We start from the raw sequence: 22991 nt of genomic DNA on the forward strand, positions 1-22991 counted from the left end.
CCCGACTGTTTGACTGAGCTTTGCGCCCGTAATGAGAAACTCACACCCGATTCCGTCACGCGGTTCCGTTGCTAGGCTAAACAATACACTCCATTCTCTCCCGCCTGACACAATAACATTGAGAACATGAACACGCCGTGGTGAATTATATCCACTGATGTTATTTTTTGCTACATTGTAGAGTTCAAATAGGAGCTGTCGTTTGATATAGTCACGAAGCGGTATATTAATAATTATGTCGCCCATTCGGCAAGTGATTTGCACGCATAGCCGAACATGTTCATAAAGATTAGCTGAAGGAGGTAGAGATAAGATCGGGGTTTACAAAGGCGTGGTGGTGTTCATAAATGTTATGTGGAATATAAAAGGAGCACACTCGGCTTAAGTTAAACGTTTGTTTTGTTTAACGACACCACTAGAGCACATTAATTATTAATAATCGGCTATTGGATGTCAAACATTTGGTAATTTTGACTCGTAGTCATCAGAGGAAACCCGCTAAAAAAAATTCAGTTTGTAGTCAGGAAAGCACATACCACGGCCTTTGACCAGTTGTTGTGCACTGGTTGGAACGAGAGAAAAAATAATCATTTGAATTGGATCCGTCGGCTTAAGAGGCAGTTGGTTTTCGGTATACTCTTTGGAAGCATATTAACTTCAGGCGCGTCAGATGGGATGGGGGTAGCATATCCGAATCCACCTACTCTACCCACTCCCGTCCAAGCATAATTTCCTGGGTGACCCTTCTATGTCTAACAATAAACCATATATGGGAAGGTGGAGGGCAGTGCACACGTTTATGTAGGAACATACTTTGTGCATACTATAGCTCGTATGGAATATTTTTTTAAATAATATCTCTCAAACTTATTTAATCTCCGATTTTGTTTGTTTTTTGTTTGTTTGTTTGTAGGGCGGGATTTAGCTCCATTGGTTGCGTACTCGCCTGAGGTGCTTGCATTGCAGGTTTTTCTTTCTCGTTCCAATCAGTGCACCACAACTGGTCAAATGTCGTGGTATGTGCTTTCCTGTTTGTGGCAAAGTGCACATAAAGACTACGTGTGAGAATTACCAAATGTTTGACATCCAATAGCCGATGGTTTATTAATCAATGTGATCTAGTGGTGTCGTTAAACAAAATAAACTTTAACTTCTAATCCCCTGCCGAGAAACCGTACTCCTCGTCCCTCCCTTAAACTGACTGTCCCGAGTGTTCTGCCATTGGTAAGAGATTTCCGACAAATAGAACATTGTCACTTTAAAAGTATCAGGGACTCTATATTAAAATTGTTTCTGATCGCCTTAATGTTTGTAGTAGCTTAAACTACATTTTATTGCCTAATATATATATATATATATTTATATACGGTTATACCAATCATTTTGATATTAAATTTTAAAAAAAGCCAAAACCCACTGAATTCTTTGCGTCTCCGCCTCCCATTCGACTGTAGCGATTTTTTACCCCATTCTTTTACAGTAATTTTAGTTTAAGTAGAGACCAAAGTATATCAAGATAATACTAATATAATCCAATTAACATTCCTTCTACTCCAGCTTTTGTTGTGTATATATTGCATCTTCAGAGATAAGACTTCCTCAGCACATGGCGATTCATTATCAGCCAAGGTCCGGTCATTCTGGCATTATTGTTTGACGAGGGTTATGGCACTCCTGGTCTCCTGGGAGATTTCAAAAAGTATCATGGTCGAGTTCTAGAAGCTAGTTGGCGACATGATGCCCTAACTGAATAAATTCGTGTCCGATGTCAAAGTCGTATCCAAGGTGTGGGGGGTACCAGTCTCCTAATCGAGAAGTTGATCGTTTTGGATTTGCCAACAGGCTGGTAGGTACTGGGTTCGGATCCCAGTCGAGGCATTGGATTTTTAATCCAGATACAGACTCCAAACCCCGAGTGAGTGCTCCGCAAGGCTCAATGGGTAGGTGTAAACCACTACACCGACCAGTGATCCATAACTGGTTCAACAAAGGCTATGGTTTGTGCTATCCTGCCTGTGGGAAGCACAAATAAAAGATCCCTTGCTGTTAATCGGAAAGAGTAGCCCATGTAGTGGCAACAGCGTGTTTCCTCTCAAAATCTTTTTGGTCCTTAACCATATATCTGACGCCATATAACCGTAAATAAAATGTGTTGAATGCGTCGTTAAATAAAACATTTCTTTCTTTCTTTTCGATCTGACAGTTCTGTTTCGTCTAACGACACAACTAAAGCACAGCGATTTATCCATCATCCGTTACTGGATGTCAAACATTTGGTAATTCTGAGTCTTAGAGAAGAAACCCACTTCATTTTTCAATACTTCCACTTCAATACTCTGGTATTAAGACCCCCGACTATTACAGATTACGAACAGTAAAGTCATCAGTAAACTTCCTTCAACAAAGATGAAGTTCACAAAGACACACAACTAAAAATGCCCATATTTATAACAAATATTTATTGGCAGATCAATTAAATGTTTGAATATGTTTCAGTCAATATTCAAAACGTTCTCATAAATGAAATGTAATGAATGATGAGAGATATAAATACAATCAACTGCAAATGTATCATCCAGTGTTCATGAACAGAAGTAAGTCACAGTCTATGTTAGATATTAATAACACGGCTCAGTTTTTGTACTCGATTCAACAGGACATCTCCTTGTTTAATGGTAGCCTGTGGAAAGATAAACACAAAATTATAATAAATTAAAGCATAAATATAAAGCAGTGAGTTGTTAACGTTTTTAAAATATTATTATTTATAAAAGTATTACAGTGGAAACCTTTCAAAACCAGACCCTTTGTAAACCGGAATTCCCTCAAAACTAGACATTTTTATGGTCCCTTTTTAAATATCGGTGCAGAAGAGAACCTCTCTAAACCGGATACATCTTAAAACCAGACTTTTTACTTGGTCCTGAGGGTGTCCGGTTTAGAGGAGTTCCACTGTATATTGTGTTCAAAATAAGCTGGTAACATCTGAATTTAAATATGAATCAGGGGGTAAAAATTACGTCTTATGGTGAAACTGAAATAAACAGTATTTGTCATATATTGACTATTAAATTAAATATGCTATATAAAAGGCTTCTAGATTATGGTAGCCCCATTCCCATGGCTAGTGATATTCAATGTTGGGCTAGTAAAGAACTACTATTGCCATGCTCGATGGCAAGTTATTATTATTATTATTTTTTTATTTTTTTTGGGGGGGGGGGGGGGGGGGGGGGGGGTTCAAATGTTGTAGTTAAGTCTCTTTTGTAAATATGAATATACTGCCTTCATCCCACCCCCCAACATTAGTGTTTTTAAGCTCTATCTCCCTCTTTTTGGTAACATATCTGATTATTACTATTATTTAGTAAAATTGTATAAACTTACAGTAAAGCAGGGCTAGTGAATTTTTAATCATGGATAGTACGTTTTTAAAATCACTGATCCCATAGCTAGTGGATTTTATAAAAATTCTAGAAGCCCTGATATATTACACAATGAACTTTTGTTCATGAAGATAATAAGGAAGTCACGAAAGAGCAGCGTGCTAAAAGCAGTCCATTTTTTAGACCCAGCATGTGTAATAAAATTTCCAACCCCCTCCCCACCCACCAAATTTTTGTTTTTAAATTGTTCGAGACAGATTTAATTGGTGATTCTGTTACATGTAATTCCAAAAGACTCTAAAATACATCTCAGAGGTTACAATTTTATCACACACCACCCCAAACTCTTCCCTCATCCCATTCTCTCCTACTTCCCAACAGGTCATATTTGTCTTAAGAGGACTTATTTCTTTGGCCCCTTATTTTAAATAAAAGCACTTCTGATTTCTAACCCTGTAGTACAATATGACCACAACATACCTGATACTGCCAGTTCTTGCTGTCGGGACGATTTGTCTCCACAATGCCTCCTACTTTATCAATCTTGCAGTGTAATCTTCCAGCTGCTATAAATCTTGCGAGTTCTCTGCAACAAAATATTGTAACAATATAATGTAATAGTACAAGCAATATTTTAATGTGACCATTTTATGTAACGTAGTAAATGTTGTCTTCTGATATTTACTTTCATGTTTTTTTAAAGTTTGCTTTGTTTTGGGGGGTAAAAATTTGTCTTTAGAAATTTGGAATTGAAAATATTGTTCAACAAGAACATTTCTTCTCTGTACAAATCTGAAGAAACTGTGAATACACCTTGGTGTGATATATTCTGTAAAACTTTTGAAACATGAAACATTTGAGAACCAGAATACTTGTATGTTTTCACAGAATTTACCAAAGGGTAATAACTCCCATACTACATATTCAACCCACCAACACTATACAATCATTCTAATTTCTATACCCTCGAAATAAAAAATATAACAAAAAATGTTAACCATCCAAACCAAAAAAAAAAAAAAAAAAAACAAGTTTTGTTCCCTCCACACAAGAAAAAGAAAAACCATCAAAATATAGAAAAAATTACATTTTTATATGCAGTTTGTAAATATTTCATCACCAATAAAAAAAACATTTTCAACATAGAATGTAAAATCATGTTTTCTTTTTAATTAATGCCCAGTAACATTTTTTTAAAATAAACACTCCCTGACAAATAATTTCTCCAATGCTAACAGGCATTCTAAATATCTTACTTGTCCATGAACTCAACAGTGACTCCAAAAGCGTTGGCCATGTACTGCAGTGTCAAACTACGGTACGATTCCAGCAACTGAGCGTAGGTCATTATTCTCATTTCCCTCACATAGTACTGGCAGTGTGGGGCGAGCATTCGGTCCTTCTTCATGATGTCTTCCACGTGTGCTGGAACATAGATAGAGAGAACACACTGTTTAAATATCACAATATACTTAATGTGGCTTCCCACCAGTGAAGTAAATAGAGGATAATAACCGAATTACAAGCTATTATCATATTTATGTCCCGAGTGAAATAATTTTCACTTGTCAAGAGCTTTAGCGAGTGACAAATGAAAATTATTTCATGCAGGACATAAATTTGATAATAACTGGTACCGAGTTTGTTATTTTATTTATTTTATTTTTTCATTTTATTTTTTGTATTTCAATCATGTTCAATGATAATTTTCAAAAATCAAAGTTCTATTTATTCTGTTAAAAAAATCTACAATGAATTGCATTAAATTAACTATTTTATTACAAATTTAACAATGAAAACAGAGAGCTGTAAATGCAAACTTTTTAAAACTATGTAATGATATTTTGTGTTTGCTAAATCATAATGACGTCATCATTAGTACCGACAAGGTCACTGGTTTATAAACAACATTCCCATATACATGACATACCAGCAACTCCACTGCAATTGCCCAGAAAAACAATGGATCATTGAGGTGGTTTATCAGCAACGAGTGATCTAAATCGTGCCCATCAAGAAATGGGAAAATGGCCTTAATTTTAAACTTCTCCACCTGAGCACTACACCTCAACATTTTTTGCCTTGTCTACAACTCCTGCAATTGCCCACGGCATCAGCAATCAGGTTTAGTTTTTTTTGCCTTGGATTATGGGGTTATTTTTTTTCAATGGCAGGTTTTTTGCTATGGACATTTTCTTAATTGCATGGGTTGGTCTAGCATGGTCATTTCAACACTTTGTCGAGAGGAGGAGGAAAATCACTACCACCACATAAGCTACTCCTATCAAAAAAGCTGCAAAGGATCTTCGGGATTCCACCAGAGATTTATTCTAGGGTATGCCCTTGATGGGCTGCGAAGCATATCAGTGCTCATGCCAAAGTTAAACTACTACTGTAAAACGGGTATTATTAGCGGCAGTACATTTTCGCGATATCAAAAATGCAGGCAGTTCACGGTTTTTAATTTTCGCGGTGTCATGGTTTTTGTTTTTTGTTTTTTTTTTTTTTAAATTACTAACACGTACAAAACTATACTTTGGTACATAACATTAAATCGACACTAGAGTGGTCAACAGAGGTATACATAATATTATCCCTTTCTCAGTTTCTGAGCGACTCTGCTAAGTGCTGCAGCCACACGTCCAGCGGCGACCACAGTGTGTGTACAATTAATGAAATTAATCCAGGATGTGGTTCAATCAACTCTCCAGAAAGTGTGAAATAAAGACAAACACTTGTACTAGTAATCTTGTTTTAATGTTTAAACACAGGTTGTTAAAAACGTCTCACCTCTTTTGTTTTTGTCACTTGTCGACGACGTTTTTCCGGAAGTTTACAAAACCATTTTTTCCCCTTATTTTGATTGGCCAATTAAAAATGGCTCATTATACTAATTTCTAAATGTTTATTCACAGCTTAACAATACCAGTAAGAATGTCTGTTCCAAAAATCAACTACATTTATCATTCTTCGCAAAAACAGCATTATGGCAGGTTCAATTTTGCAGTGGTTAAAAAAAGTGCGGACAAACCTGAAATTGTTGGTTTAACTGACCCTTCAACGTGTTTAACGATCAAAGAAGTTCAATCGACACAGGCCCGCCAATGATGCCGTTGATAAATTAAACATTTCTACAAATCGTAAACAAAAACACGGTGAATATAGACTGTATGATGCAGAACAGCATGCCAAAATTGCTAAACTGTTTGTTTGTTTTTGTTTTTTTTTGTTCTAATGGATTTTATTATTTTCGTGGCTAAATTAAAAACGCGAAAATTACACATTCGCGAATAATAGCCGTTTTACAGTATTCAACAGTAAAAAAAGAGATTATGTCCGAAAAAACTTGGGTACCCAGCAGTACCCTCAAAATATTTTAGGGTACTTATTTTTACCTATTTTACCTTCTGGAAAATCCCTGGATCTTTCATATATGCACTTTCTTATAGATAGTACAGTAGAATATAAACCATGGCCTTTGGTCTACCAGTCATGGAACACTGGTTGGGATGACATAAAAAAAAAACATGTGTCCTTCAAGGACAATCGATCCTGTAAACCATTGCTCCTCAGGCAAGCACTTTACCACTGAACTACAATCTTTGTTTTAAATCTAGTGTTACAACCCAGGTTTTTTAAACTGTAAAATCAATTTGGATTACAAATATTTCTATATGAAATTTGATATGAGTTTAGGTAAGTAAATAGCTGACAGTAAATGATCCATGCCATACCGAGACATCTGAAGAAGTCCTGATAGTGACAGTCATACAGTGAAAACAAATACTCTCGGATTACAGTCAGACTGTGCAGAACTTCCAGAATCTCAGACCCCTTCACAACCTAAAACAATAACATTCACATAAGTACACGCATGTATATAATTTGTACATTTTTGTTAACTCAGTAGGGTAAATGGTAAATGGAAAATGTGTTAAATAACATGCTGTTGTTTGAAGAGTTATTTACTCAAGTGTTTAAAGGGATATTCCTGAGCTTGCTGCAATTTTTAAGATGTTATTGACTAACAGAGACTTTCTAACGATTGTAATTACCAGTACATATCAAATATATTTTTCTGCATAAAATATTAGCGGCTGTATATTAAACATGTTTCTGATTGTTCTACTATTTGTAATAGGATAAATTTCATTTTATTTCCTAAAATATATGTTTTCGTACGTACGAAATTATTTGAAGACAAAATCCAGTTTGGGCTTCTTAGAAATATTAAGACGACCAGAAACACATTGAATATACAGACACTGATATTCTAAACAAGAAAATATATTTAATATGCAAGTTTAATCGTAGAAATATGTTATTTTTCGGAAACATCTTACAATACAGCAAATTCAGGAATGTCCCTTTAACAAACAGTAACTGCAATACTTGATCTATAGAACAAAATACAGAACTGCTGACATGGGATACTTGTTTTCATTGTACTTTTTAACAGAGGATTGCACAGAAAATGGGTGTTGATCTGCCAGTGAACTTGGACTGAGCAACAAGCCAAGCAGTCCACTAAGGTGGATTTTAAACAAATTAATTAAAAATAACCATAAAAGTTTAGATGCCGAAAAATCCAAAAACTGAATCTGATGCTTTAGGCATTTTAAAGGCTATATGCACTTAATGAATGAATAAATGAATGTTTAACAACACCCCAACACAAAAATACACATCAGTTACTGGGCGTCACAAATGGTAAGTATGTGAAAATATTTATATGCACTTAATGTAATAGTTGGGCTTGTATTTGTTATTACAGTCACAGAATTATATCTTTTAAAATACTGTAAACTGTTTGATACCAATAGCTTTTACTAGTTCTAGTACATCTAAATCATTGTTAAACGTCACTAATATTTATTTTATGCCCTGCAATACTTGCTTAAAAGTAAACTTTAGGTCCAATATAGTGTGCAATGTTTAACGACACCATTGGAGCACATTTATTAATTAATCACTGGCTATTGGATGTCAAACATTTGGTAATTCTGACACGTAGTCATCAGAGGAAACCTGCTACATTTTTCCTAATGCAGCAAGGGATCTTTTATATGTGGTGCACTGGTTGGAACGAGAAAAACTTTAAAGCAGAAATACAAACCTTTTCTCTCAAATCTGTGCGCTCCAGAGAAATCATGCTGCAAAACACTGTGTACATGACAAATGTCTGGTAATCCATCAGCTCGTAGGATGTGAACGTTGCCACAGTGTCGAGGAAGAGAGTGGCCGCGTGTTTGAAATCTCTCACAGACATACTGTAAACTCCTCGATAAACCTTCAGTCGGTTCCGGCGGTCCCAGTCACCTCCTTCATCAATTAAACTGCAAAACAAAGAATCTATCAGAAAAGAAAAATGTGTTCAATTGTACCTCAGCGCATTTTAAACTATGAAGCTTTCTGCCAGAAAATAATTTGAGAGGTATGCAATAAAAACAAAACAGAATATAAGTGCCCCTACTAGGTGGTTATGGATTTGAAATTGAATACAACATTGCAAGAGCTTTGACAAACTTTAAACAGAAGTTTATCTTACTATTATCTATCTTTAAAAAAATAACATATCCATTAATATCCAAGATTTTAAGGTACATAATTTTACCAACCATTCCCTCTGTCAAAAACCCTGACCATCGCTGTTTAATGTTTTGACATCATTATTCTAACACCAGAAAGAGAGAAAAAAACAACACCACAAGCTACTCCTAAAAACGGCAAAGAATCTTTTATAAACACTTTTCCATGGACAGATGTATTCAGAAAGACTGGTCTCTTGTTTTGAACTAACACTTGTTTTGTTTACAAACATCCAAGCATATTGCAGGTCTTAAAATTCCATCCCATTAAAAACCGTGTTTGGCAGGCACTGATGATGTTTGAGACTGGATTCTGGTAGGATGTGCTAAAAGTTGGTTAATATTATGATCTTACGAAGGTAAAGCAAGTGTTCTATCGCTAAGCTAAAACAAGCTCCTGTATATAAGCAAGACAAAATAAACAAGCATTCTAAGAGTACTGTTTGCACCCAACAAAGTTATTTCATATTTACTAAGTACAAGGGCCATAACGCTGTCAAAAATTGGTAAATTGCCAAGAAAATGAAACTTGGTCCATAACTGTATGTGTATCATAAAGTTATACCATTTTTTTTTAAAGTAAATAGATCAATATTATCATAAAGCATTACATAAAAAAGTCTGAAAACTATACGTGGGACAGATAGAGACAAAACCCCTAGTCAGTTTGACCGGTTCTGACTAATATACGAACCAACTGTATTAAATGCCAGTTTACCTCTGTGCTTTTTCTAGGTTTTTCTTAATGAGATCATGGTCCATGTAGAAAAGTCCAAGTCGGATCAAGTGGAATACAATATCAAGACGGTAACCAAGGGCAACAGTTTTGTCATATGTCTTCCTGAACTGACTCAAAGCACCTTCCTAGAATAACAGAAATATATCTATATTAAATATACAGAAACTAAATGTACCATTTTTTCAATAAATTATCACAAATATTTTAAAATGTACATGTACAAGGGTGTCTGTGTAAAATGTTTAACTTCGGTCAAATAAAAAAAATCATAATATGGTCCTCTTCTTTAAACACTTTTAAAGAACACTCTAAATTTTGATAAACACAAGGCCCTGAAGGGTTTTTATTATTATGTTCTACGTAGAACACAAAAAGTGAATCAGTAAGGCATCATAATTATCAAATGGTCAAATGTTGGCATTTACATCCCAAAACGATGAAAACGACACATATTATTGCTTGCCACAAAGTGATCAGATATTCTATCTTAGAAAGGTGTTCCTCATTTGTCATGGAATAAAACAAAAACAGTTGATTACTAAATTGGAAAGCAATCAAAATGAACCGATTAATTAAGTTATGAATTGGTAGATGTTTAGTACTGTTAGTGTTAAAACCCACAGAAAAGGCCTGCTGCTAATCAAGGCAAGTGACTGATTATATTTCATAGATTTCATCTACATATAATTACAAATTTTCCGAATTTATACGATTTACTGTATTCTGATTGGCTGACGTCACTAAAAAACCAAGTGTTATCCTTCCATAAACCTCATAAAAATACGTCATCACGGAAGACCAATATCGAAATAACCGCACAACACCAACAGTCACTACACGTAAACAAAAGTTAATATCAAGGTCACTTTGCGATAGACAAATCTGCACATGAAATTGTTTCATTTTTTAAAAAGAAGTTATAATAAAGTTATATACACTGTTTTTGTTGATTCAATACTTATTTTTATTTTTAGCAGACAATTTCCAATAGTATGTATACATGTATTCCTACGCTTATTTACAGAACATGCTTGACGGTAAGAATGAAAGAAATTATTTTTGAGTGTTTTAAGGTACACTTCTTGTACTGTTTGTAATTATAAGAATTGTTTCTCATTTTTTAGGAATTTATCGATGTATAAAAGTCACAAATGTAGTATAAAATCGCGTAGCGTAGCGAAGCGATTTTATACCATTTGTGACTTTTATACATCGATAAATTCCTAAAAAATGAGAAACAATTCTTATATAAAACAAATATATATATTTATACTACTGTTTTTAAAAAGAATGTTTGCATGCAAAATATAGTGTACATACCATTTGCCAGAAAGATAGTACAATGATTTAAACTATTCCTATGATCAATAAGGGAACCTAAAACGATTATAATTGATTGACAATCAACCTGTGAGCTCTGATTATTGATATGCAAATTAGTAGTAATAACCAGTAGTGCAGCACTAGTGTGTATGTGTAAGAATGCTATCATAGACGTCATCTTCCTGTCACTTAGCACATGTATGCTATAACGTAATTAGGTTTTGTTTTCATTTTCTTTTTGTGAAATTTCATAAAGTATCATCCCTGAAAAATAAAGGTTTTATTCACCGACATGTGCACATCCCATGACTTTCATATAAAAGAGCATTAGGGCCAATCCGTACTAAGAAAAGTAGTTTTATATCTCATGATAATAAGTTGAGATCTCAAAATACAAAGTTGAGATTTCAAGATACTAAGTCTTATTTAAAATCTTGACTTATTCATGGTTCATACAGACCTGGTGAACAGAAATTCCAGTACTTTTCAAGTATATTTTTCAGTTTTTCAAGTAGTCTTTGGCACAATGTTACAAGCAGTTTAACACACACACACACACACATCACTAGTTAACTACAGCTGACCGTTTCTCAGCACACATTTACACATTCTTCAGGTTTTCCAGACGCTCATTCAAGCTGCCTTCTAATTTGTCCACCGGAATGTTCTTTTCTTTGGCACTTCTCTTTAGAGCATTTGCTTGAGTGATGAAGGTCATCTTGTTGACTGCCTCACCCTTGAGATAGAGACCAAGTACATTTCGGCAATTTTCAAGTAGTTTTTAATGAAATTCCAGTACTTTTCCAGGACCTTTTCTGAATTTGCAAAATTCCAGTACTTTTCAAGTACTACGTCAAAATTCAAGGACTTTTCCAGGCCTGTGCAAACCCTGTTATTATATTAAGAACTTAGCTGAGTATCTTGAGACCCTTAAGTACCGGTACATTATTAAATATATTTAGTACTTCACTGACAGCTACCTTTATTGGTGCAACATAATAATACAACACATTAAATAGATGTGTAGTCAATGGGAATAATTTAACATTAGTGTACATGTGTAGGTGGCATTGTAATTGAATATATTGTTATTTCCCATTGACATCAATTGGTTTAAACTAAATTTACCTTATCACCAATTTTACTCAAATATTCAGCTTTCTCCAACATAAAGTCTCTAATTTCAGTTTCTCCTAAGTTTTTTTCAGCATCTTCAATCGCTTCATCGAGCTTTTTCAACTTCTCTGTGTTTGCATTTTTCATAGTATTCAGTAGGCCTTCATCTACTTTCCAGTCAAGATCTTTACAGATTTCTTCATAAAATGGAGCCATACCTATTTTTTAAAGAAAGAAAACAAATTTTAATAAATTAAAAATGCATCTGGACATTGTATTATTTAAACAATAATCAACATCTAATAGGTTTAAGACATGGTACCTTAAGAAGAAACCCACTACATCTTATAGACTGAATCAAACAAGCTGGTTGTTTGGCGGTTTTGTGGATAAGACTTTGGGCATTTTGATTACACCTTCCCTTAAAGTTCGCCATCTTTGAAATCCTGAGGTTAGTTTTCTTTATCTTTTCTTATTTGCACTTCTTTATACTAATATGTATAAAGTCAAACATCATTAAGAAGTAATTGTAGTTTTGTAAATTATAGTTAGTATTAAATAAAAATCTGTGTGAAGGATTAGACATAAACATTATTTAGTTTTAAAGTGGTCTATTTAATAGTTGGATTATACATGTAATTATATCTAAGATGTATATAGGTGTAATAATTAAAGTATAATTATAATAAACCTTGTGGTAGCTGAATGATTCATAATTACTAGTATTCATTTAGCATGTCAATAAGAAATAGAAAATGCCTGTATTTGTATATATATTATGTATGCTATGTAACAGTTGTGATCCATGTTTTAGTATTACTTTATTTGTTTTATAGTTAACTGATCAAGACCTTCAATCTCTGTGTCGCCCTTATGCCCACAGCGAAAGGTAGACTATTGTTTGTTTCTTTAGGTCACGGCCCGTGCAGTATATTCACTGCTCATGCTAATTGTGTACTGTGTAAATGTGTATTTTTTATTATATTATGAATGTAACTTAGTTTAGATTATTTATTAATGTTTAGTTTTATACATTGAGAATATATTACCATGGGTTATTTATTAATGTTAAATTAATTAATATTTAATTATATGCTTGAAGTAGCGCTTATTAAGTTAGTTTATCTAATTGTGTTTTCTTTGTTTAATCAAGAGTATTCTATTTTTTGTATAAACATACTGCAGAGAGTATATTTGTATAACTTAAGAATATATTTGTACAACTTTAGTATCTTTTTATGCGAATGTATGTATAATGGTGTGTTATATGTTTTAAGATTATTGTTATTGTTTTACAGGGTTTTGTCATAGACTACCCTCAATAAAGGACCCTATCAAATTGCTTTCGTCTGTTGTTGGCAATTAGTAATAGTAACAATTGCCTAATGGATATCAAACTTTTTGTAATTTTGACATCTAGTCTTAGAGAGGAAACTTGCTACATTTTCCTGTTAGTAGCAATGGGCATTTTATATGCAGCAGACAGGATAGCACATACCACAGCCTAATAGAGACACCAGTAATGATGCACTTCCCAATGGGCCCACCAACGGGATCGATCCTAGACTGACTTTGCAACAAGCAAGCGCTTTACCACTGGGCAACATTCCGCCCCAGGATTGGGGAAAACGGCATAATCTATTCATAATTAGGACATGTTTAGGCCACTGAATGACGTAATGTATCATTGTTAAATTGATTTATCAGAGCAGAGATAATTACAAAAATATTCACGTCAAATTGGGAATTTTTATCAGTGCCACTTGCTTTTGGGAAGGTGCCTATGTTAGATACCACAGAACGCCTGCATGATACAAAAATTGAAGGTGTTTGGTCTGTTTTGTTTAATTATATACTATTAACAACTATTTTTGTCAATTTGGTAGGACTTTCATTTGGAAAGTCCTTCCCATTAAAAATATGAGTAAACATTAAAACAAATTTATTAATACATAAGTTGACTGAAGTTGTTTACTATCACGAAATTACACGACGATGACAAAACATTTTTGGTCGCCAGTCGACATTCATTTTTTTTAAATACTTACTATCTTCCTTGATGGCGTCCAGTAAATTAGTTTTATGTTTTTTCTTGTGTTCATTTGTATCGATTATAAGCAAAAATTTCAATTGTGCCAATTCAAGCTTAGGATTCTTGGCTAAGCCTTGTTCTTCAAGATTTTCACTCGGCATGATTGCATTAAATGTAATACTTATTTTGCATAAAATGTTGCGCCACACTGGTTAGTGTATAAAATACGCTCGGCATACAGTCTATCGACGGTTTAAAACTCACAACTTTTATTTAGTATAAATCCCACCGTCGTTTAAAGTTAAAATGTGAAAGTTCCTTCTGTTTAACGAAAGAAAGAAATATTTTATTTTACGACGCACTCAACACATTTTATTTACGGTTATATGGCGTCAAACATATGGTTAAGAACCGCATAGATAGAGGAAATCAGCTGTGGTCACTTCATCATCATGTCATGGGCCTTTTTTCGATTAGCAGCAAGGGTTATTTTATATGCACCATCCCACAGACAGAGTAGTACATACCACGGCCTTTGATGTACCAGTCGTGGTCCACTGGCTGGAACGAGACATAGCCTAATGGGCCCACCGACGGGGATCGATCCCAGACCGACCAAGCATCAAGCGAACGCTTTACCACTGGGCTACGTCCCGCCCTTTCTGTTTAACGAGACCATTAGAACACATTGGATAATTAATCATTGGCTATGTATATCAAACAGTGGGTAATTTCCACATGTAGACTTTAGTAGAGGAATCCCAATAAAATAAAAACAATTAAAAAATATTGGCATTAGCAGTATCGATCTATTATATGCATGCACTTTTCCACAGAAAGGACAGCACATGCGTAGAACACTGGTTGGAATGGGAAAATATAATCATAGAAATGGGTCAACCGAGTGTAATCGATCTTTCGACCCAAAACCCTCGGGCGAGCGATTTAGCGTTCGACCAGGGCCCGTATAGTAGGGCCTCAACAAGACTCCAGTCTCGAGTACTCAAGTCAAGGGTCAAACTCGACCCGGAGTACCCAACAATTACACTAGATGATAATGAGACTAAGGAATAAAGTAAAATAGCATTATGCAACTTAATTCCAGCGCTGAACATGATGAGAAATCATGCCACTGTATTGCGTTTCACACATTTGACTTTTGTGTTCCCTCCATGTCTCATAGTCAAAAGTGACATGACATAACATAACATGACATTCATGACATAACATAGAACATAACATAACATAACCAGGGCCGTAGCTAGGATTTTTTGTTTTTGTTTGGGGGGGGGGGGGCAACTGAGTAGTTAATAGTCTAAAACTCCTTAAACAGTTTAAAAGAGAATTTTCTTTAAGTTTCTATAATGCTTTCCGGATTATCCCCCCCCCCCCCCCCGCTAGCTACGGCCCTGATAACACAACATATAAATTTAGATTTATATAATACAATTAATTAACGCTCTTCCGTACTCGAGTCCTGCGAACGGATTCGAGTCTTATACTAGACTCGGCCCGTACTCGAGTACTCGTGGAGACCCTACCGTGGATCGAAGTATATTTAAAAGGGGGCACTCAATGTGATTTCAAAGTTGCGGTAAGGCACTGTCAGTACGACAGTCCGGGGGTGGGAACTGTAAGGACCTAGAAGGCTCGGACTGTTCGGGTGATATGCTCCCCTGAGAAATGTTTTAATATCAGATGTTTAAATACATATGTATACAGCATATAATACCCCCCCCCCCCCCCCAAAAAAAAAGTACACCTATAATATATATTTTACTGTAGCCACGTAACATAACGCATTACGCCCCCCACCCCCACCCCCCAAAAATAAAATCCTGGCCCTGGGTTACCGACTACTACGATCAACGTTACTATATTAGTCTATAGTATAATTGTCCAATAATGACATCATAATGGATTGCACGTTACATTTACAATAGCAACATTGTGGACCCGGAGATAGCTTTCATTATAATATTGTAATTTGATGTTCTATTACAAAAAGGTAAGCACTAATAATCTGTTTCTTACTGAAAAATATAAAACATAATTATACTGCAGTTCGATTTTATAACAGAAATAACAACTGAATGAAATGTTCGGCTTCAAATAAAAATAAGACAAATCTGATTAGATAAAGTTATCAGACTTTTCAAGTGTTTATCGGTATCGCGTGCGCACCTCCCCTCCAAGGGCAGAGTTTTAATCCTTTTGATAGGCACTTACACTGGATGGATAGTAACTGAGAACAAGTCTGGGACCCATTCGTAGTAGAAAGTAATAATTAGAAAGTAGTACATTCGTTTTATTCGACGACTGTTCACTGACATTATTCCGCCTTCACGACGCTTATAACAGTCTATGTGATAGAAATGTCTGACAAATGATTTTTATAAAAAATTAAAATTCCTGGAAATTATTTCATTACAGGCATTGCATAGCAACGAAATACGATATACGTATCGTCGTCCATTTGAGTAAAGATGCCTGATATTGAAAAACTTCATCTTGAGGATACGTTAGAAGACAGTCCACAGGTAGCCATCGATTAATGTCAACTGCAAGTGTCAGAAAGTGGGAGGGACCGTTCTGTTAACCATTTTTCGTGTTTACGTTTATAAATACACCAAGTTGCATATTTCGGTACACCTATGACTAGTATGAGCGCATATTGCATGCATAGTTCTAGTCGTTTTGTTGTATGTTGTTACCATTTGAATATCGCATTAAAAAGAATTAATAAATTAATTAATTTGCAAAAATTAGTTTGGAGTAAAAGCCTATTGTCCGAACCAAATTGTTAACAACTACAAAAAATTACTCTCCTACCTTTAATTGCCGTTAGATTACCTCCAAAGTTAGTCCAGACACAAATCTTAAAAACCCCAATAAATGACACAGATTCCACATACCAGATGCTAACCATGTCATCTATATCGACTTCGCTGAGAGCGCATAGGGAAAAAAGCATGTAATTTTGTATCAGCTGCCATTTTGACTTTTTATGGAATATTCTTCAAGAGGGGTGAAAGGATAGGACTTAATCTAACAACGTCATAACATGTTATGATATAAACGCAAACATGATGACGTCATATTATTAATTTTTTAAATTATTATTATTATTATTATTTTAATGATACCACTAGAGATCATCGATTTCATATTAATTGTGTCACATACTTTTGAGGCTTTCACCCCTCTTGAAGAGTATTCCATAAACAAGCAACATGGCAGACGGCAGAAAACTGCATGTATTTTTCCCTATGCAATTTCAGCAAAGATAATATCAGCGACATCGTGCTGGGATGTCGTTAAACATTCATTCATTCATTCATTCATTCGTTACAGTCTTGTGTGTGGAATCTGTATATTTGTAGTGGGTTTTTTGCAATTTGTGTCTGGACAAAATTTGGAGGAAATCTAACAGCAATTGAAAGGTAGGAGAGTAATTTTTTGTAGTTGTTAACAATTTGGTTCGGACAATAGCCCTAGGGAAGAGTTTGACCCGTACCCCTCTATATCAAAGGCTCTAAAGACTAACCCTAACCCTATACCTAAAACTACTCAAACCATTGAAAGGGGGATATGGGTCGAACTCATGCCAAAGCGTAAAAGGTGATAACTTACATGCAGCAAGACAGCACTATCTCAGTATCTGTAAAGAAATCACATCCATACTATAAAAAATTATTATTTACATTTAAAATATTTATGTATAATATTGTAATTCAGTCCTTGCCGTTTGACATTCAGAATGTCTTGTGGGGATTCTGTTTTGGGCCAAGATGAATCAAATGTCACCTGTTTGGTAGTTTCATCATTCTTTCGTGCATTTTTATTTTTATTGATTTAATATGTTTATTACACTTTCAGACTTTGTCAAAGATTTATATACTTGTATTAACCCATGTATTGTAACATAAGACATGATTTTTCTACAATGAAATATTGTAATACAGTGCACAATATTCAGTCACCCAGTACTCCAGTCAAATTAAGGTTTGACCCGCAACAGTAACACTTTTTACGAGAAATTACTCAGAAAGTGTTTAGAAACAACATATAAAAAATATTGGAAAATATCGGTGGGGGAACATGCTTAATTTTGCGACCAAACTTTGTCCCTAAAGTATATTTAAAATATGACGTTGTGGGGCTTCGTACACATCAAGGGAGATAATAACGTTTTGTCCTTTACATTAAATTGTTGACATTTTAGTGCTATAAAAGATAATTCTACTATATTACATGTTCGGAAAGCTTTTGTTGAGAATTTAAAACTTTAATGTGATAAATTAAGTCCAAATGTGTTTATTTTACATCAGAAAATAAAGTTTCATGGCACATGCTTTCAAATTCGTTTGCATCGTCACTGCGGTTTGTTTACATTCTAAAAAGGTTCAAACCGTGCCTCCAAATCAAATGTTGTAGCCTGTCACAGCAAGCGAGTGTTGTTGTGTTTTTTGCAATATCAACACTGACTTAGCGTAAATGATAATGATGCTGAGTTAGATCCATAGAAAAGCTACTTGAGATAATTTGCTATAGGTGTTTTAAATTGACATGCGACACAAAACGATGCACGGATATGGAATGTTCTGTCGGTTGCTGAGAATTGACGAGTGGTTCCAATTCTCCGATTTCAATAAAGAGTGAAGTCGACTACTGTGAATGGTATATGAAAAAATTCAAAAATAAAGTGACAGTGACGTATCAAATACACTGAAAGTAGCTGCGAATAAACCTAAAAATACATCAACTGTAACGTATCAAATAAACTGGAAGTAGTGATGAATAAATTAAAAAATAAAATGACAGTGACGTATCAAATACATTGGAAGTAGCCATGAATAAATTAAAACATACAGTGACAGTGACGTATCAATTACACTGAAAGTAGCCGTGAATAAACTCAAAAATACAGTGACCTATCAAATAAACAGAAAGTAACCGGGAATAAACTTTTTTTAAAATGCAGTGACAGTGATGTATCAAATACACTGAATGTAGCCATGAATAAACTTAAACATACAGTCACAGTCAGCACTGACGTATCAAATACACTGAAAATAGCAATGAATAGAACGGAATTACAGTGATTTAAAGGCATACTGTCAAGGATTTAAGGACCTTATTTCTCTAAAAATGGATAATAAATAAAAATTACATTAATTGTTGGAAACCAAATGTAGCTATCGCATCACCTTAATTGAACCATGATGGAGTGAAATCCAAGTCAACCCTCTCTGCAATTTTAGTTTTTGAATTATGGACCATTGCCATAATTCAATTAATTTTTAAAATATCATTAATAAATGGAGTATGGTGGTTATTGAAGTGGTTGAATAAAGTACATTTAGGGACAAATCAAATTATTTTTGTTCAGGTAATGCTTTGTTAGTCCATTAAATAGGTCAGTGGTCTGTGACAATATGCCTTTAATAAATTTACATATATATATATATATATACAGTCGTGTATATAGACACATCTACGTTAAATGACATAGATGACGGCTTCCAATGCCGTTGTATTTGTGGAATTAATATTTGTATGCAATGTTTAGCATGATGTGTAGTAGTAGACTAGTCCTAAGTGCAAAAAGATCCTTGCGAAGTGCAGCTTCGGTCAAGTATAAAAAAGCGGTCATAATTACAAATCAAGAGATAAGAAGCTATTAGAATGGTCAGAAACTGTTAAAACAGCCTTGCATTATTATATTATAGATTACACAAATGCACAAAGAGGGACAATGCAATAACAGAAACACACAGAAAACAGTTGACAATGATTTTAAAAAGTATACGTTTACAATGCTCAAATTTAAAAGTGCACATAAATCACCTGAATAACAAAAAACATACCATCAATAGCTCTAAACTAATTTATTCATACATAGTATTACAATTTAAATCACTTTTAGTTCATAATTTTCCCAAAAAATAGTTTTAGAACAAACATTTTAATGTAAAGATATGAAAAATTGTGGATTTGCCGAAGGGGAGATAATTATGGCGATATTGTGATGTCATTGATTAATTGTTTTTACAAAATTATATTTTACAAAAAAAGCACAGTCTGTTATCTTTAAGATGATAAATAATTTTTAAAAATATACCAATTAATAAGAACGTTATGTTGGAAAATGTGTCCCTACCCTCTAACAAAACACACTCACCAATATTTCTCATATGGGTCATATACATACAATTTCATGCACTTTCCCCCTTGACTACGCCTTGATATTTTTAATATGTTGTAGATGAGGTATTTCGGATTTAAAAAACATTAAAATCAATTCTGTTGCAATTACTTGTGGGTCGACCACTTTTTTTAGCTAATTTGACTGGACTACAGAGCCAGAGAACATTTTGTTCAGTGTTATGTCGTGATTTGCTATGCAAGAGTCAGAGATTGCTACACAATTTGAAAATACTAAACAGTAGTTGCTAATATATATAAAAGATTTTGAAAAAAAATAATTATTTAAAATGTACAAAGACTTAAATATATCTCAGAGGTCCTACTTTTTCACACTATACCAAACCTTTCCCTTGCCCGTGCTGTCTAATGTCCAGCAAGCCATATTTTTCTTAGCAGGACATATTTCTTTTTACCTGCTATTTCAAAAACAAAACAAAAAACTGCAGGTCATATTAGTCCTGAAGCATAAATGTCTGCATTTCAGACTGTTTGCCATAATGCATAATGTCACATGACTGAAATCAGCCAAGGTATTCAGACAATCAAGGTGTTATGAATGCTTTAAATATTAACCACAACTAAAAACCTCATTACATATCAAAATGTTTCAATTGTAAATGAACTCTCAATCAAAACACTTAATAACATATCGCTGATTTTTAACTTTGGTCCTGCATTAAAATTATAATAATTAATAAATAAAATAATTTTTTTTTGCTTGAATCCTGTTTTCTAGGCATTGGACAATTAATCGTGGTTCATGAAAATCTAAATTTTAGGCCGACGGTTTGATGCAGTTTTTCAATTTGCGTACAGCAGTTTATTTAAAAAAAAAATTTTATTATAATTTTTTTAATGGTACACGTATCAAGGTTTCTATTTCTTTCACTCTGCTGGTAATCCAAATGGTGCAGTAAGCTATATTTCGGCCAATCACAGTGCTTGATTCCTTTACATAGGCAACGGTTACCCTACATGTATATAGGGTAGGTCCTATTTCGATCCTGCACCGATTTCTTTGCCAGGACCATACAAATTTTAATCTTCCAAAGGAGGGACTGACCTATGTGATGAATTCACCAAGATAATAAAATTTTAAGTATGTTTCGTCCTAATAATTAGGATTAAATTTTTTTTTTTATATGTTAACTTCAAGAATGATAAAATTGCTGATTTCCGTATGTTTTTATCGGGACAGATTCAGTTGCAGTTTCAGACCATCAACACCAGAACTACTTTGTAGATATATATATTTTTTTAAATCACTATCACTGCAGATTTGTTTCACTTCCTTTCAATATGAGCAACATTTTATTTTTTTAAATCTAATAATTAACTATTATATATATTACATACTTGTACATAGTTATATTTAAAACAACCCTCAGTGTTACCTTTGAATGAACTTGTGTTCAGTAAAATAATTCAGCAGTAGGTCTATCTACTTGTGCTTATTCTATTTAGGGTCGGGATTTAGCTCAGTCGGTTGAGTGCTCGCCTGAGGTGCTTGCATCGAAGGATCGAACCACCTCAGTGGATCCAATCAACTTAATGGGTTTTTCTCATTTCCAATAACTGGTCATGAGATGTGGTATCTGCTTTCCAGTCTGTAGAAAAGAGCATATAAAAGATCCCTTGCTGCTAATGGACAAATGTAGCAGGTTTTCTCTGTTGACTACATGTCAGAATTACCAAATATTTGACAGCCAATGATTAATTAATCACTGTTCTCTAGTGTTGTTGATAAACAAAACAAACTTTAACTTTATTCTAATTATTCCATACATGTACTTCCTTTTCAAATTATTTGACATGTAAATAATAATAATAAAAAGATTATTCCTGAAATATGACTATTACATGGCCATAATCACTCACATATAACCATAATCACATTAAATGTATGTTTATATTACAATGCTTATAAAAACATGTTCACTCGATGATACAAATGCCTGGCTTGGAAATGGTTGTGGTGCAGCAATTCTAGCAAGATGTGGTGTATCACACCAGATGGTTTCGAATTCTGGCTTGATTACTACATGGATGCAGGGCTCAGCATTTTTGTTTTAAATTGCTGCATGGGTAAAACGGCCCACCTACATGTATGTCAATTTTGACCCTGCCTAAAAATTACTTTTACAGCTTAAATAAATATGACTGAAAGGTTATTTTGTTGCATGTGGACATATTTCAAATGTACAAATGTTAAATACTGACAGATATTGTACACCAGATATATATTCATTATGCTGTTATTGATGAGTTTACCGATGACAGTAAATTTTATCCAGCGGCACAAAAGTGTCATCATTGATGCTCCCAACCAACAGATGCTGTCATTAAGTTTGAGCCCTGGGATGTATATGTACACGTAATTAAAACTTATTCAGGACTTCTAGATTATGGTAGCCCCACTCTCATGGCTAGTGATATTCAATAAGTCTATTTGGTAAATATGAATATCCTGCCCCCAACCCTCAATCTTAGTGATTTTAACATCCATCTTTATATTCACAATTAATTGGATCTGAGGAAAGATATGAGCATTTGTTAACTGTGTTACCCTCATTAAATAAATATTTATTTATTTATTT

The 22991-nt window shown here is 34.1% G+C and overlaps 2 protein-coding genes across 4 annotated transcripts in view; one reads left to right on the top strand and one right to left on the bottom strand.

Annotated features, from left to right (window-relative positions):
- Positions 1-2444: 2444 nt before the first annotated feature.
- On the bottom strand, positions 2445-14369 carry LOC121367965 (26S proteasome non-ATPase regulatory subunit 6-like). Its single transcript, XM_041492436.1, has 8 exons — positions 14201-14369; positions 12165-12370; positions 9693-9838; positions 8503-8722; positions 7121-7229; positions 4643-4811; positions 3867-3972; positions 2445-2680 (listed from the first exon to the last, which is right to left on the bottom strand). The coding sequence occupies exons 1-8, from the start codon at positions 14343-14345 to the stop codon at positions 2612-2614; spliced, it is 1170 nt and encodes a 389-aa protein (XP_041348370.1). The 5' UTR covers positions 14346-14369; the 3' UTR covers positions 2445-2611.
- A 2086-nt stretch (positions 14370-16455) lies between these two features.
- Positions 16456-22991, top strand: part of LOC121367964 (DCC-interacting protein 13-alpha-like) — a 42264-nt gene continuing 35728 nt past the window's right edge. For all 3 annotated transcript variants that reach the window (XM_041492433.1, XM_041492434.1, XM_041492435.1), the window contains exon 1: positions 16456-16724. In XM_041492433.1, coding sequence (XP_041348367.1) covers positions 16671-16724 — 54 coding nt within the window. In that variant the 5' untranslated portion in view covers positions 16456-16670. The remainder of the gene's footprint in view (positions 16725-22991) is intronic.

This window comes from Gigantopelta aegis, chromosome 3, assembly GCF_016097555.1.
Source record: "Gigantopelta aegis isolate Gae_Host chromosome 3, Gae_host_genome, whole genome shotgun sequence".
Lineage (NCBI taxonomy): Eukaryota > Metazoa > Mollusca > Gastropoda > Neomphalida > Peltospiridae > Gigantopelta > Gigantopelta aegis.